The sequence below is a fragment of the Odocoileus virginianus genome, chromosome 30 (assembly GCF_023699985.2).
Source record: "Odocoileus virginianus isolate 20LAN1187 ecotype Illinois chromosome 30, Ovbor_1.2, whole genome shotgun sequence".
Taxonomy (NCBI): Eukaryota; Metazoa; Chordata; class Mammalia; order Artiodactyla; family Cervidae; genus Odocoileus; species Odocoileus virginianus.
In genome coordinates this window covers 37589025-37605511 of record NC_069703.1, presented here as the reverse complement: position 1 = coordinate 37605511, position 16487 = coordinate 37589025, and the positions used below count along the sequence as shown (strand labels likewise).

Below are 16487 nucleotides of genomic sequence, written 5' to 3'. Positions count from 1 at the left end.
AACTAAACACAATTTCCCACCTATTTCTTCCTTCATAAACTATTTCTACTTAATAGCTCCTGAAGTCCCATCTCCACTGGGAAGCTTTCTAGAATGAAAGGATCAGCAACTATTCTGGCTTCCCTTGTACCATCCTGTAGACCAATTTACGTGGCAGAAATCTTGCTCCAAGTTTTGTTTGATTATCCCTAGCTTTCAACAGTCTAGCAGGATACGCACTGTCCCTACGTTAGAAATAAGAAAAATGAAGGTTCGGAGTGGTTATACAGCTTGATTAAGGTCACTTAGGTTGTAAGTGGCTAAGAAAGAATTCAAAACCAGACCCCTCTCTGAATCTTGCCCTTGTCTCATACTCCAAACTGCCTGCCATGGAATCAGAATGCTCATAGACTTGCCCTGTTTTGCAACTCAGGGGGACTCTGGGCACATGTAAGTTAAGGCTAATACTTCACGCTACCCACGGAGATCTCAGCCTCCTCCCGTGGCCTCGTCTTCTGGAAGGCCTGAGCTCCCTGGCCTGTCAATATGTGGCTCAGAGAGCAGGGGAGGGTGATGTGCCTGTGGGAGGCATGGCACCAGTGAGGCCACTGAGTACCTACAGAAAGGCTTGTTGAAACCACAGGGGAAGCCAAGTGCCAGGCACTCACCTGAGTCAATCCACCAATTTCCTTCACAGACACATAGAGGCGGTACAGGTCCAGAGGCTTCCTACCCACAGCAGGCAGATTTGTCATGCCCATGGCCTTCTCCTCCGTGAAGGCCAGATAACGGTCCACCCACATCTTCCTCTCAGGCTCACCACCCAGCTCATACAACTTGGTGATCTTCTCATTGGTTGTAGTAGAAGAACTGGATTTCTGGAAGGGGCAGGTCAAGATTCATAGGAACTGGTCAGATTCAAAGCCTATGCTAGGGGTCTCAGAAGCCCCTTGATTAGGGCAGTAGTAAAGCTTCTTATTCTGGGGCGGTCACTAACATCTGCTCTGCCTTCACAAAAACCAAAAGGGAGCTAGACCTTCCTGTAAAGAAACAAAAAGCTAACCCTGCCTATACATTAGGTATTGAGTGCTGTGCCAGAGGCCTTTACACATTAGGTATTACAAATTATCCTTCTCTTAAAAGGTAAGGCTGCAGGCACCAAGGAGGCCATGCCTAAGATCTCCTCGTGTTTCAGTAGCAGGACTGCGAGTCAAACCCTTGTCCACCTGACATCAGTGTCACTAATACACCCACACTGCTACCTAGGAGCCTGGACACACTTTTACAGACATTTCAGAGAACTCAAGAAACTCAAAATATGACCTTGAGACAATAGACTAAAATGAAAAGGAACTTTTCCTCCTCTCAAGAAAGGAAGGGTTCTGCTTGAATGGCTTTGGATGACTATCCAAGACATGAGGATGACTAAAAGGGTCTGGAAGCCAGAGGTGAACGTCCACAAGAGGTGGCAGCTATGATTGTTATTTCCCCTACTTTATAAGGTAGGGGAAATGAGGTATGACGAAGGGCAGAAATATTTTAAATGACTCAAATACTGAGCAGGTCCCCAGAATGCCACACAGCCCAACAGAGAGCACACCCAGGACCAACCTGAGAGAGGTCAAGAACCGCCCCCGCCCCCCCCCCCGCCTTTTCTCCCCCTTTATAGAACATAGGGCACCAACCATTCCTGCTGTTCTGAGTAAGGTCCAGGAAGACAACAACCAGCCACCCATGACATACGTCATCTACCAGTGCATAGGAACAGGGGTCACAGCTTCAGAGAGCACAGTGTAGAGAATTCTACTCTGCTGGGCTGGCATTTCCTCCGTATCAGACAGCCATGAGAACACTATGTTATTTACATTAGGACCCCTTGGGCTAACTCAAACCTAATTCAATGAATGATTATCCTGGGACCCTTCACGGTTAAGAAGAGGTAACAGCACCCTTTGCCAAGATTACCTAGTCGGTGTCATATAAAAGGCTGGAATCTAATCACCCTCTCTTCTTTTTCCTTCCTATCACTGAAAGGATGGGACAGAAAGTTAAGGAGTCAAGATATAAGCCATTACCTTGGATTTCGATTCTGTCTTGGGTGTCCCATCTGCCTTGTTGTTCATTTTGGAGGCTGGAGTTAACTTGACATCCCCAAGACCCATCATCTCTGGGCTGGCTGCCATCCCTACAAAAGAAGAGAAAAGTCGGATGGGTTTGTGACACGAAGACCATTTCTTCCAGAAAACCCTGCGGTGAGCAATGTTTATGACTTACCTGCTGAATTGTTGGCCATGGTTCCACCCATGGGATATGGGGGTCCCTGAGGGTTGATCATGCCAGCCATACTATTAATCCCCTGTCCATAGGGAGGTCCAGTTCCCATTATGCCCCCCTGATTCATATTGGGGTAGCCCGGTGGCCTAAGGAAGAAGATGCAGAGTGTGAGAGGCAAGAGTTAGAGACACTAAGCTTTCAAATTAGGACTTGAGGTAAACAGGGCTGTGTGAGCCAAGATCATCTAGGGAAGCTTACAAGGGAAAGTCTTATGGGTCCCACAAACTACAACCATGCACATGGATATTCTTATTTTCTACCACCCACAGAAAGTTCTAAGAGGGTTTAAGCTCCCAAAACGAAATCATCGCTCAATTTTAAAGGATGCACTCCTTGAAGAATGGAGTCTTGCTGTGTCTCTTGAATACTGCCTCCCTTTAATGCATCTCCAAAGTCAAGCTGTGTTTCCATTTAAGGGCCCTCACTATGGCAAAAGGCCTAGATTAAATGCTCAGTTTTATTACTCTGTCATGTCACCCCAACCAAACTCATAGCATAGCACCTGGAGGGGCTGTGTATTTTTAACTACATCTCAAAAAAAAAAAAAAAAAAAAAAGAAAAAAAAAAACCTTAATTTTATTTATTTTTGGCCACACTGTACAGCTTGTAGGATTGCAGTTCCCTGACCAGGTATTAAACTTGGGCCATGGCAGTGAGAGTCGGAATCCCAACCACTAGGCCACCAGGGAACACCCCTTTGTATTCTTCCTTGATGGGCCTACTGCAAACCCTGTGTTTCTATCATCCTAAAGTACTACCAAATCCACCTCTCTTTATTCAATTATCCTATTCTACCTTTGTTCACCAACATCCCAGTTAAGAGTCACTTTAAGAACTGTCAGCATCAGCAATGGGGTACACAGACAGAGCCTTCAGAAACAGTAGAATCATGGTCACTGAAGCCAGTGGCCAAGGAAGAGATGAATGTTGAAGTCATAAACCAAATCACGAGCCTTCTGCATTTTTGCATCAGAGTCAAATACAAAGGACCACACAGAAGAGTAAGAGAAATGGCAAACCGCAACCTTACCATCCTCCCATTTCCCACACCACAGACCTAAATCATGTGCACCATAAAAAATATTTTTGGAAACCAAGAAGCTAGATTGGCAGAAGAAATAAACTCCGAAGACCTATTTTACTAATCAAAGTAACGTATACTTTATAAATTTCTTTACATATGATATTTGATACCAATCTAAGATGCTTACAAGTCAGCACTTTTGCTGTCTTTTTCAATGTAAAGAAACCCGGTTTTCTAAAGCGCTCTCAATAAAATGCCTATTTACCAAGATAACATGGTTTAGGTCCAGAAGTATCTCAATGATCTAAACGACTCTGCAATTAGATTAAATGCTGGCCTCACAATTAGATGAAATGCTTTCCTTGCACTGCTATCCTCCCTCTTCACTTCCCAGGTCTTACCTGTTTTGGATAGAGTTGGCAGCAACATGCATGGCGACAGCAGTTTCTTGACTTTTCCGGTTCATGCCCCCGGGAGGGGGACACATCCCCGACCCAACCTGAGGTGGCATATTGGCCATGTTAGGGCCATAAGGCCGGTTGCCCATGGAGGCGTGACTCATCCTCCCGGGAGGGAGTGTGCCATAAGGTGGGATGCCAGGCTGCCCATGCATCTGACCTCCAGCACCCATAGGGTTCATGCTTCCAGCCATGCCTGCACTGGGGTAGTTAGCATTGGGCAAGGCATTATAGTTTGGCTGCCTGGGGTAGCCTCCTAGGAGGGGAAGGAGAGAAGATACAGAGACCTGGTTAGTGACTCACTGGCAACTCACTTAATAACACTCAACTCTAAAATTCTAAAGACATAAACAACGGGAATCATTCAATATTTGGTCTGGAAAGAGACCAATTTCATGGTCTCTTAAAAAAAACAACAACAAAACCTCATAGTCCATTTAAAAAAAAAAGTAAGGAGGGTGTGGCAGGAGTGTATAAAGCCAGGCCTCAGTTGCCCCTCATCTTAAAGACAGCACAAACAAAAACTACTGTAATGATGTAAAGTAATTAGCCTCCAACTAATAAAAATAAATGGAAAAAAAAATAATAAAATAAAGACAGCACAGTACAGGGCAAGGCTGGCTATGCTGCTAGCCAGGTCCTTCAACTCCCGGAATTCCTCCCTTTCTACACACTCATCTTCCATGCTTTGTCTATGAAATTCAGCTTGAGATCCATCTAGGGCTGATTTTGAGCAAAGATCTATTCTATTGGGACTAATTTACTAAAAAATAAAAATAACCAATAATTACCACTCACTAGGTGTCTGTGCTCTGTCTTGGGCTAAATTACCTTATCCCATTTTACAGATGAAACAGGCTCAGAGAGATTCAAGGACTTTCCCATGATGGCAGTCCTGCTCTACTTTAAGGCCTGGCCTGGGTGGATTTAAGGCAAATGTAGTTCTACTCCTATAACCCAGACAGCAGCATATCAAACAAGGAACTCTTTTCTAGTCTCACCCCCATGTACTCCTACCTGGGTAGTATACTCACCCTGTGGGCCGTACTGACTCCCCTGGGGACCATAGCTCCCCATGGAGTTCTGCTGGTAGGAGCCCATGCCTGTGTGCATCTGTCCTCCGGAAGGCTGACGTGGAGATAAGGCTGACCCGGGCTGAGGGGAACTGTACTGGGGCATCTGGGGGTTCCTCTGCATGTAACCTGTTTGTGGGTAGTGTCCACATAGTTATTACCTCAGCACCATGGGAACGAATGCTCTCCCTTATCCTACAACTTCACCATCTACATTTTCTTTAGCAAATACTTACAAGAAATCTCTTATTTGCTGTATAATTATGTGCTCTTTTAGGCGCCCTCAAAAGTGACATAGTCATTAACCCAGGGCATGCCAACTGTCTCTACTAAATGGAGGTTTGGGGGAAAAAAAAAAAAGCAATGACCCCTGCCCCAAATCCCTGAAAAACGCTGTAGGATTTACAGGGTAAAGATTTGATGCTGAGTATTTAGTATTTGCTGACCAAATCAGGCACAGTGGAGGGGTAATCCATCAAAACACATGACCAACAAAAAATAGCTGTGGAGGAACGTAATTCTGGAGCCACCAAGATGGCCAAGCCCATCCTAACTTCACAACCTGCTGCTGAGATTGTTTTAAGCTTCACGGTCATAAAGTTCTCCAAAAGTTGTTCCAGAGATAATCGATCAAACGTCCACCTCTGCCCTCCACCCCTCTCCCCTGAAGCCCAGGCTCTCACCTCGATCTTGGGCAATGCTTGATTGGTTCATAGAAGGATGCATGATGCTGTCCGACTGGCCACTGGGTGGCCGAGGTGGCATCTGGTTGCCTGCTCCAGAGAGAGAAAGAAGTAAGCCAGTCATGGCTAAACCTGGAAATCCTCGTCAGCAGGTTAAGTTCGAAGTGCAAATGGCTTCTGGGAAGGCCAAGAACCTCCCAGGATCACATACACCGGAGGATCTGGCAAAGGGGCTCCAGTCTCCTTTCTTCAAAGGCTGAAGGGACCCTCTCAGCCAGTGGAAGGCTGGGACTCCCTGATATCATGCAGGGGACACAGCAGTCCTCTTTCCCTCTCCCCAAAGGTCAGCACTTGGAGGTACCTGGCACTGCAGCAGGCGAGAGTGGTCCTGAGCGAGACTGAGCAACACTGGCAGGAGAGCCAACTGGGGACGGGGAGGGGCCTCGGATACCAGGCAGGTGAGGGGAGGTGTGGGGAGAGAAAGGAGACTGAGCTGGATTACTCTGCTCCCCTTGGCTGCTGGAAATCCCTGATGTGCTCACTCCAGGGCTCAGAGCTCCTTCTGTCCCCATGGGGAGATCATCTATTGAACCAGACAGATCCTGGAACATATACACAAGGATATGGATTAGCAATTTTGAGGCAGAAAGATTCTTTGTTCAACAATCCTACTACATGATTAACATTTTCCTTAAACAGCCCAAAGTAAATACACGGCACACATTTATGTACTCATGACACTAGAGCTTACATACAGCAAACTCTCTATTAAAGGCTAGTTACAAAATAGTTCAGACTCTGCAGCCCATACAGTCCGTGTCACAACTGTTCAACTCAGGCCATCAGAGTGTAAAAGTAGTCACAGACAATTCGTAAACAAATGGATGTGATTGTGCCCTAACAAAATATTATTTATAAAAACAAGTAGCTAGCCCACAAGCGATTGTTTGCTGACCCCTGGTCTATCTACCAGAAGCAGGAGTACTTTCATCTTCTTTCCCAGCCCCAACTTCTATAGTCATAAGAGAGCAGCTCTTTGAGTGAGCCTTCAGTTCTCTTCCAATGGGGAAACTTACAACACTGCCAGCATGGCACCAGGAGCTATAAGAAAATGTTAACAAGTTTGGGCAACATTCACAGATCCCCTCTGCATCAGATTATTATAACCTACATTTACCAAGAACTCACTCCAAGTTGCCATACTTTAAAACATAAGGGGTAGGAGGTAAGAAAAGGATATATTACACAGACAATTCCTTAACTGCCAAGGCGGCCTGGGATTACATTCCTAACACCTGGCCAATAACAGGGATGAACAAATGTTTGCCAACTGAACAAATTAAGTTTTTTTTTTTTAGTTTTATGTTTCAATGAGAACTTGGTGTTTATTTGGGGGGTGTGCTTAGGGACTGTGTCTTGAATTAAACTAAAGAGTTCACTTTAAAAAAAAAGTTCACGCTACATCAGTAAACCCCAAGGTTAGCTATTAGGACCTCAATATGAAAAAATACTCAGAAAAAGAAAAAAAAAAAAAAAAAAAAGAGGGACTTCCCCAGCAGTTCAATGGTTAAGATTCCACACTTCCATTGAAGGGGGCTTGGGTTTGATCCCTGGTCACGGAACCAAGATCCTGCATGCCATGTGGCCCAGCCAAAAAAGAAAAAAAAAAAAAAAAAGGAAGATATTCACCCCAGGAAATGCATCCCAGCCCCAATTTCACTCTCTGGCAACACCACAGGCTCAACATCATACATTAACTTCAAGGTGGGAACTAACTATACCTTGAAGAAAGGATGAAAGCTTTGGGAACAGGCTCAGGTCTGGGAAAAATCCTAAGACTCAAATGGTTAAGAAAAGAGTTCTCTTAAAGAGACACATCTGAAGAGGAAAAAAATCCAAAATGGCCTGATTTGAGTCTATTCCTATTCCCACAAGAAGCTCACCTTGGAAAGATGAGTTCGAGTGGATTCTGACCCTAGAGTCAGACAATAACACTGGAGATCAAAGAGTACCTCTTAAGCTCTCCCCAAGTGTCCAGGTTGGTTGGACCTTTTGCAAACCAATTGGTTACTTCACTAGGTTGGGAGTATTTCTGCTGAGTTTTGTGGGAACAAAGCTTGCCTTGAAGGCAAGGCAGGCAGGTAGATGTACATCTGTGTCTGTGTTCAGCTCTCAGAGCTAGCTGAGATTTCAGAAAATGCTAGCTTTCCTATAAGCAGACCCAGTATACCATAGCATGCTTTAAAAATGCAATTAGAATTAGTCCCAGCATGGAAGAGAACTCAAGAAGCCCTACTCCAGGTAACACCAAAGGGCCTCTTTCTTCTCAAAGGACTAAAGCACCTGGAGTTCTAAAGAGCCTTGGGTTCATCCCAACAGAGGATTCCTTCCACCTCGAGGGCTGAGCTGTCCCAGGACACCTGGCTTCTGAACCAAGAAGGGTAAACCCAAAGTGGCAGCAAGATGACAAGAGGAGCCAACTGTGTCAGCCAGAAAAGGCCTCGAAAGCCACTTGTTAAGCCCTGGTCTATAACAGAAACCACAGCCCAATGCTCTGTTTTAGGGACCTTGAGCTTCCCTCGCATTCCTTCCTACTGTCTCCATTCCTTACCAAACCACCAGCTTCTAGTAATAAGAGCTACTTGCTTAGAGAAAAAAGAAATCAGCGTATTTTGGAACAGAACAAGAATCAATGGTCCAGCCATAAGATAAGAACTCTTCAAATGGCCTTGAAAAATTGTTTTAAACATGTCTTTAATTAAACAAGTAAAACGTGAACATTTTCATGGTAAAAATAGCTCAGATACTACAAGTAAACTCAAGTCCCCCTCTGCTCTCTTCTGGCCGCTTTCAATAGAGGCACCCAATTCCATTTGGTGGAATCCTTGGAGACCTTCCGAGGAACTGAGGAGGGGAAAAAAAATAAAGGATGTTCAACATCACTAATTATCAGGGAAATGCAATTCAAAACCATAATGAGCCTGACATCTATTAGGATGGCTAGTGACAAAAAGTAGAAAGAAACCCATACTGGCAAGGATGTGGAAAAAAGGGAACCCTTATGCACTGCTGGTGGGAATATAAACTGGTACAGCCACTATAGAAAACGGTACGGAGGTTCCTCAAAAAATGAAAAAAACAAAAAAAAGAACTACCAAGTGATCCAGCTATTTCACTCTGGATATTCACCCTAAGTAAACCAAAGCAACAACTTGAAAAGATACATATACCACCATGTTCACTGCAACATTACTTCCAATAGCCAAAGCATGAAAGCAACCTAACCCCACTGACAGATGAATGAAGAAGAAAATGTGGTGTGTACACACACACAGGAATACTCAGTCATAAAAAAGAATGAAATCTTGCCATCTGTGACAACATGGATGGACCTTGGGGGCATTATGCTAAGTGAAAAAAGTCAGAGAAAGCTAAGTACCATATGATATTACTTCCATGTGGAATCTAAAACAAAACATAGCCAGCTCACATTGGTTGGCTGCCAGAGGGGGAAGGAGAAATGAGAAGGGAGTCAACAGTACAAACTTCCAGTTATAAAATAAACAAGCCAAGGGGGTGTGATGTACAGCATGGCGACTAGAGTTAATAAAACTGTGTATGTGACGTCTTTCAAAAGTTCTCATCACAAGAAAAAAAATTCTGCAACTATGTTAGTCCCTCAGTTGTGTCCGAGTCTTTGTGATCCCATGGACTACAGCTCTTCAGTCCACAAAATTTTCCAGGCAAGAATACTGGAATGAGTAGCCATTCCCTTCTCCAGAGGATCTTCCCAACCCATGGATTGAACCTGGGTCTCCGGCACTACAGGCAGATTCTTTACTGTCTGAGCCACCAGGAAGCTCCTGTAAACTTTACAGCTGATGTTAACTAGACTTGTTGCAGTACTCATTTTGCAATATATGCATATACTGAATCATTATGTTATACATCTGAAACTAATATTATGTTGTAAGTCAATTGTATCTCAATAAACAAAAATAAAAGGAAAAAACCCTACCAGCTCACCAACCACTGCTACAAGGTCAGAGTAAATCCTGCAAATGCTCCTTCAGTTACAGAGTGTGTTATAAATCAGGTTCTCCAGAGACACACAGGCGAATGTCCTAGTCCAGCTGAGGGATCCCAGGGGCCTAGAGGCCCGTGGTGGCAATGTGGCGGCTTCCTTCACAGAGGCACTCTGAGGAGAGCTGTCAGTTTTGGTAAAGTGCCCTGAGGCTCCTCTGGAGAAAAAGTACTAAATAAACCACTTGTCAACAACAGCCCACGTGGACTGGAATGCCTGGGCAGAGAATAACAGTAGGGAAAGAATCAGCATTAATCTTCTTATCTCTCTCATTTGATTGGTATGAGGCCAGTCCCTCAAAACTACTCTTTTCATCAGAGAGCAACTGGTCAGGGGAGGAGTTGATTAGAAAAAGAAATTTTTTAAGAATCAGAACGTTGAACTTCCCTGGTGGCATAGGGATAAGAATCTGCCTGCCGACACAGGAGACATGGGTTCCCTCCCTGGTCTGGGAAGATTCCACGTGCTGGGGAGCAACTGAGTCCGTACGCCACAGCTACTCAGCCCGTGCTCGGCAGCAAGAGACGTCACTGCAATAAGCCCGCACCCCGCAGCCAGAGAAAGCCCACGCACAGTAACAAAGGCCCAGTGCAACCAGAACAAATAAATTAAGAGGAAAAAAGAACTAGAATGTTAGCACAGGAAAAACTGAGCATTTATATCAATACTAACGATCATTTGAGCATCTATGATGCTTCGAACATTTTATGGAAGTGGAAGTGTTAGTCGCTCAGTCATGTCTGACTCTTTGTGAGGCCACTGACTGTAGCCCACCAGGGTCCTCTGTCCATGGAATTCTCCAGGCAAGAATATTGTAGTGGGCGGCCATTCCCTTCTCCAGGGGATCTTCCCCATCCAGGGATCAAACTCGGGTCTCCTGCATTGCAGGCAGATTCTTTACCATCTGAGCCATGCTATGGAGTTCCTTATTTTCCACAATTCTCAGATGTAGGTACTACTACCACTAATATGTTAAAAAGGAGTAAGTTGATGCTCCGAGAGACTAGGTTATATGCCCGAGCCACCCACCAAGTAAGTGACAGAAATTAAGATTCTGAACCCAGATCTGCTAAACTCCAAAGTCTGTGTTCTCTCTCTCTCCATTATGCTGTGATACCATAAAGACTGAGGAAAAAGCATCATAACCTTGAATTAGGAGACTAAAGCTCTTGGTAGTTATCAGTTGTGACCTTGAGCAAGCTAGCAACAAGCTAGGCTTCAGTTCTGTCACTTAAAACGACAAGATGACTGGACAGATCTGAGTCTGTGATGCCCCTGGGGCATTTGCAAGAAACTACTGGCACCACATGGTCAGGGCCATATGGAAAGTGCAATACCAGCAGCAGGACCCTGGAATAAGAGACACAACAACACGCGGCGGTATAAGATGTCAGACACACCCATCAGTCCCAGCTAATCACAGGAAGAGTTTTTATTGGGAAATGAGAGGGAGAGGTAAAGGCGGAAGACTCCAAAAGAGGTCTCCCCGCTCCATCTACATGGACACTGCTCTAAACTCCATGTCCTGTTATTGCACAGGACACACCTCTGCTTTCTACCCTACAAAAAGCCAGTTTTTCAGGTCTTTTGTTCCACAGAAAGCCGGATGTCTGGTTGTTGAGTCAGACTTCAATGTGCCTGAGTTCGACTTTCTACAACACTTAGCACACAAAGTCCAAACAATCCAAGCCCCTGTTCACTCTTTCTGGTGGGGCTACCTTTTAGCATTTCAGGACTCTGGTTCCCAGTTCTCCCAAGTCCACTCAACAGGTGACTCCTAGGAGGACTGCTGAAAAAACTACAGCAACGCCCTGTAAATGGAAAGATCTCTTTTCCCAGCTCTGCTTTCCTCCAAGCACAATCCTGCTGAGAGACAGGAGGTGAGGATCAACCCACTCAGTGCCCTGCCAGTTCCAAGGAAGCAGCAGGGCCAGGGAGAATTTCCTCACGTGTTTCCAACGTGTTTCATGCATTTTATTGCTCATCTACCATGCAGATCAAAAGCGCTGGAGCAGGTCCAACTATTTCACACAGAATCTCACACTCCAGGCTGGCTACAGCCCCGAAAGCCTTCGTTTCTTCACTTGAAATACTGCCCAATGTTATTTTGGGATGTGACCTGATAGAGGAAGCCCATAGGGATTCCATGACGATAAGTGTTCCAGCTGTGATTGGTTGCCCAGCCCCAGCGAGTGCCAGCATGGGTTTGTCAGGCTCTGCTGACAAACAGAACTCAGCAGCTAACACCTCCTCTTCACACCACAACAAAACCATGCCTGAAATCACACAGCCCATACCTCATCGGGGGTGTGGGGCGGGGGTTTGCTAGTGCTCTCGCGGGAGGAGCTGCGAGTTCTAACATGAATTGGCTGCCTGATTGAGTACATTTTCAAGCAGAAAGATACCACATCAGGGTTACAGAAGGGGGTTAAACAATCTCCCAACAGAGACTCACAAAGATGACATCAGTTCATTTTGCTGAACACATTAAACAATATCGATAAGGAAGTTGCATGGCAATGTTCAGTTCAGGGTTTTCTCAGAAATTTGGCAGAATCCTTGAGAAATGGAGCTTTTGTTAACCCCCCAGATGGAGTTCTCATATTCTTTCACTTGTGAAGAGCTTTTGCCAAGCTGTGCTGACTACTGGCAGGGAAGTCATCCACCCCAGGTAAATCCTACACACACACTTGTAGTAAATGTGTGTGTGTGTGCACGTGCAAGCATGGTGTGCGTGTGTATGTGGTAGGAACTTCACAACTCAGCCATACTCACTTAAATGACAAGTCCCGGACGAGAAAAGTCCAAATGCACAGACTGAAGAGACCAAATCTGCACTTGCACTCTGTCAGCCTAGCCTAACGGATCCACAGCCACGGTGGGAGGCTGCTCCCAGGCTGGAGAATGGGAGGAAATCCTAAAGAACACAGAGAGGCTGGGAAACTTAACCTTGGATGAAGGGCAAGTGGGAGGAAAGGAGGCAATAGTTTTGACAAACTTCAAGGAAAAGACAAACTGAATTACTTAGGAATGACTTAAGGCAAATAAGTTTTGGGGAGGCCTGATTTTTCATAAAACCTTCTTTAAAGCAACATTTATTTGTCAGGGATCAGAGGAAGAAGAGACTACCTCTATTAAACACCTCCCCCACCCCAAATATTCAGTACAATAATTCTCTTTCCTTCAGTCTTTGCTAAATGGAAAGATGGGTGATCTGAACCACCCAGACTAGAAGGGACTCCAGAATTACATGACTGCTGCTCTGTTGTTCCAATGAGTGGTCTTCGTCCAAGAGATTAAATGCCAACCCTCCCTAGAGAGCATTGCTGGCTGAAATGCCAGGAACGAATCAACACACAGAAGAGGCTGCCTCTTACTCCGCAGTCAGGGTTTAAGCAGGCGCTGAGGAAGAAGCAGGCTTCCCTTGTGGCTCAACTGGTAAAGAATCTGCCTACAATGTGGGAGACCAGGGTTCAAACCCTGGGTTGGGAAGATCCCCTGGAGAAGGGGAGGGCTACCCACTCCACTATTCTGGCCTGGAGAATTCCATGGACTGTATAGCCCATGGGGTCACAAAGAGTCGGACACGACTGAGAGACTTTCACACTTCAAGGAAGAAGAAAGAAAAGACAAGGAGCCTAGCACTGTCCTACAGTTTGGAGCCATGCACCATCTCCTGCCTGGACTGCGTTCACTGTGTGGAAAAGCAGAAACCGCTCTGGGAAAAGCTCAGAGAACTCTTATTTCTTAACCCCCCACCCCAAGTTTCCAAAAAAACCCTCACCAAACTCCCTCTTCCCTTTTTCTACAGGTTATTGCTCTGTGGACAATGAATGATTTCTTCTCGGTACCTTCTGGCTGCCTGGTGGGGAATGCACAATAGAGAAAGGTCAGACTCTTCTCGTCTCCAGGACGCTTTTCAGGGCCCACCCACCTTCAAGAGGAAATCCCATACAGGTATGTGTTGAATTTCATAAAGAAAGCTCTAGGAGACCAAATCTCCAAATTCAAAGAATGTTAGAAAGAGGAGTAAAGCAAGATTCTTCATATCTCCCTCTTGAAGGGACTCAGAACTGACATGAACACGTGGGTCTCAGGTGTTCAACCCAAGGGGACACGGCTGTCTCACACTTCATTCTCACATCATCTTCTGAGGTAGGGATCATGTCCATTTTAGCAAAGAAGCAAGAAGCTCAGAAGTTAAATGATTTGCCCAAGGAGAGAAATCTATTAAACAGGAGAACTGGGTTTAAACCCGTTATTTCTGACTCCAAAGCTTGCACACTTCCCACCATAAGGAGGAAGCTTGCCACCATCAAAGGCTGGGCTCCATGCTCCACACAACGTGAGGCACAGCCTGTCTCCAGACATGCTGGTTGGTTAGCTACACGACTCTGAGAAGCTAACCTCACTAGGCATCCCTTAATTCTTCTGCAGAAGGAAAGAGCAAAACTAGATAATTCAACTCCACAAGTCTACCACGCTATGTGTCCCTTTCTTTCCTAGCCTCTCTTCCTTACTAAACTTTCTTTCGTGGTTATTTCAAGTCAGCCCTTTCACCTATAACTTTCTTAATTTAAGCCTACTTTTTCTAAACTAAAGGTACAGTACTTCTCCTCACCTCTGGGTCCTTAGAACGGTACTTAATGGATGGAGAGGGGGAGAGAATGACTTTGAATCTGGGGAGACAGGCAGAAGTCCCATGGAAGCAGGGATGTGGTCTCTGCCTGTGTCCCTGCACCCCAGTCCTACTATCAGGCGCAGGGGTGGGGCTCAGAGAGAAGTCAACACATTCCTGGCCTCCAAGTGGCCTCATCTCGGATAATTTCAAACCCTCACACTTTCTTCCTCATCTAGCCCTGTAGCCACCCTTCCAAACTGCAGGACCATTGGGTCTTGCTGAGGAGCTCCAACCCCCATCATGGGAAAGCTCCTTTCCAGGGGCATGAGCCAAGCAAGCTCCAACCCCCTGCCCACAGCCGTGCTCCAACAATGGGGCGACAGACCGCCCTTAACAGCACCGGGTGGCCCACTTCCCAGCTTTCAAAGAGAACCGGGTGGGAAGACCAGTTGCGTGAAGTCGTACTATCAGTGCAGCGACTATAGACTAAAAATGTTTTCTGCCTTGGGAACTTCAAAGATGAGAACAGCTTCATGGGGGCAAAGCCTCCACACCACAGTATAACTTTCCTGATCCCCTCTCCCTCCACAGACAAAACCCAGAGTCCCTTCAAGATCCTCCAGAACCAAAGTTCAGGACTGGAGGCACTGTGCTAAATCTGCCCCTTTGCTCACTAGCCCATGGGATGAGATCCTCCAATGTTACTATTAATGCCAGGCCCACAAAAGATAAAATGCTTGATAAATATTACTCAAAAGTATCCTCTTTAGGTCCAATCTCTACTAGTCTCTCTCTCTTCTTTAACAGTCCCTCCCTCACCCCAGCACTGTACCTTCTCTCTAGACCTCCACAGTTGAAGAAGAGACTCTTGGTGTTGTCATCAAGGGAACGGACTTTCCTGACTAAAACTGAGAGGCGCGACGCTGAGAGGACCTTGGCCATCTGCTAAGAACTCTTGACAGAATTGCACTGCAGGGAAGAACGTCTGGAGAAGAGGCTGTTAGGAGGCAGGGCTCTGTGTCACTGGAGAAATTTCCATCTAATTACAAAGACACAAGAACCCGCTGTCCTAATCTACCTCAGCAGAATCTCTTGAGGGAGATCTGACCCTTTGAGTGAAGGCTGAGGGCGCAGCTGAGGTGAGAAGAGGGGAGAGGAGAGAGTGCCGGCTGCCGGCATTCCTACAGTGGGCACCCCTTCAAACGGCAGCTCGGCCACTGCAGAAGCCATTGATTTTCCAGGGGTCGATGCTCTGCTCCCACAGATCTGCTCAGCTGGAGGCTGAATCACATTGAGTGTTTCTGCTCAACATCTCCCTGCACTGGCCCCTCCCCAAACCAATAAAACAAACACCAAACACAATGTGAGTTGGCGAGAGAGATGGTGCTCCCCACACACACCCCCACCCCCAGAAAAATTATAAACACCAGTTCAAGGGAACCAAAGCTACATGGGCAACCCACAAGACGCTGCCTGGGCCAACCCACAGACCCCAGAAAGCCTTTTAATCCACTGCCCAACATCCCCACAGAGACCTTTCTAAAGATGCAGACGTTCTACATAAAAAAATACAGGTTCCCAACTTGTGAAAACAGATCCTGGAACTCCCAGAGAGCGCTGATGGATTGAAACCCTGTTTTCTGGTTTGTCACAGACCCCACCAGGTCTGTACAATTACCCATGTTACTATCTGACCAGTCTTTTGACACACATCCCTCCCCCTCCTAGGGTTTTTCACTTGGGCCAGGATAGAGAATGTCTCCTTTAGTCAAAAACCACCTCTTGGCCGAAAGTGTACAGCGTGTTCTAAGGGTCACTAGCTAAGACTCAAATTTGAAAAAAAAAAAAAAAAAAAAAAAACTAGGGCAGAGCTGGGTCTGAGTTACAGCAGTCAAGGCCGGTGCATATTTATGGAAAAGGGCTATTCTAATCCCAGCAGGAAAAGAGCACTGTGTAAAGCTGGAGAAGGCAAAGAAGTGAAGAACTCCCCTACTTTCTCCAAGTCCTGCAGGCCAACCACACAGACCGTGTTCCTTCCTGGTCATCAGCTTGGATCCTTGAACTTGAGCAAGGAGACTAGGAAAAGGGGGAGAGGAAAATAACAGAAAACACAGTAGAATTCTGGGTCTGAGAAATGTAAGGGGGAGGGGTACTGCCTTAAGCTTCCACCTCACCTGGCTGCTCCTCAGAAATACAGCAACCAGAAAGCAAGGAGGATGTGACGTGCACCA

The 16487-nt window shown here is 45.9% G+C and overlaps 1 protein-coding gene across 5 annotated transcripts in view; it reads right to left on the bottom strand.

Annotated features, from left to right (window-relative positions):
• ARID1A (AT-rich interaction domain 1A) overlaps nt 1–16487 on the bottom strand; it is a 68428-nt gene that overhangs the window by 11324 nt on the left and 40617 nt on the right. For 3 of the 5 annotated variants that reach the window (XM_070458983.1, XM_070458981.1, XM_070458982.1), the window contains exons 5-11: nt 5913–6153; nt 5552–5644; nt 4830–4997; nt 3739–4051; nt 2254–2399; nt 2055–2164; nt 648–857 (exon numbers count right to left, since the gene is read on the bottom strand). In XM_070458983.1, coding sequence (XP_070315084.1) covers nt 648–857; nt 2055–2164; nt 2254–2399; nt 3739–4051; nt 4830–4997; nt 5552–5644; nt 5913–6153 — 1281 coding nt within the window. The remainder of the gene's footprint in view (nt 1–647; nt 858–2054; nt 2165–2253; nt 2400–3738; nt 4052–4829; nt 4998–5551; nt 5645–5912; nt 6154–16487) is intronic. The other 2 variants (XM_020909187.2, XM_070458984.1) reach the window with 1 other exon arrangement.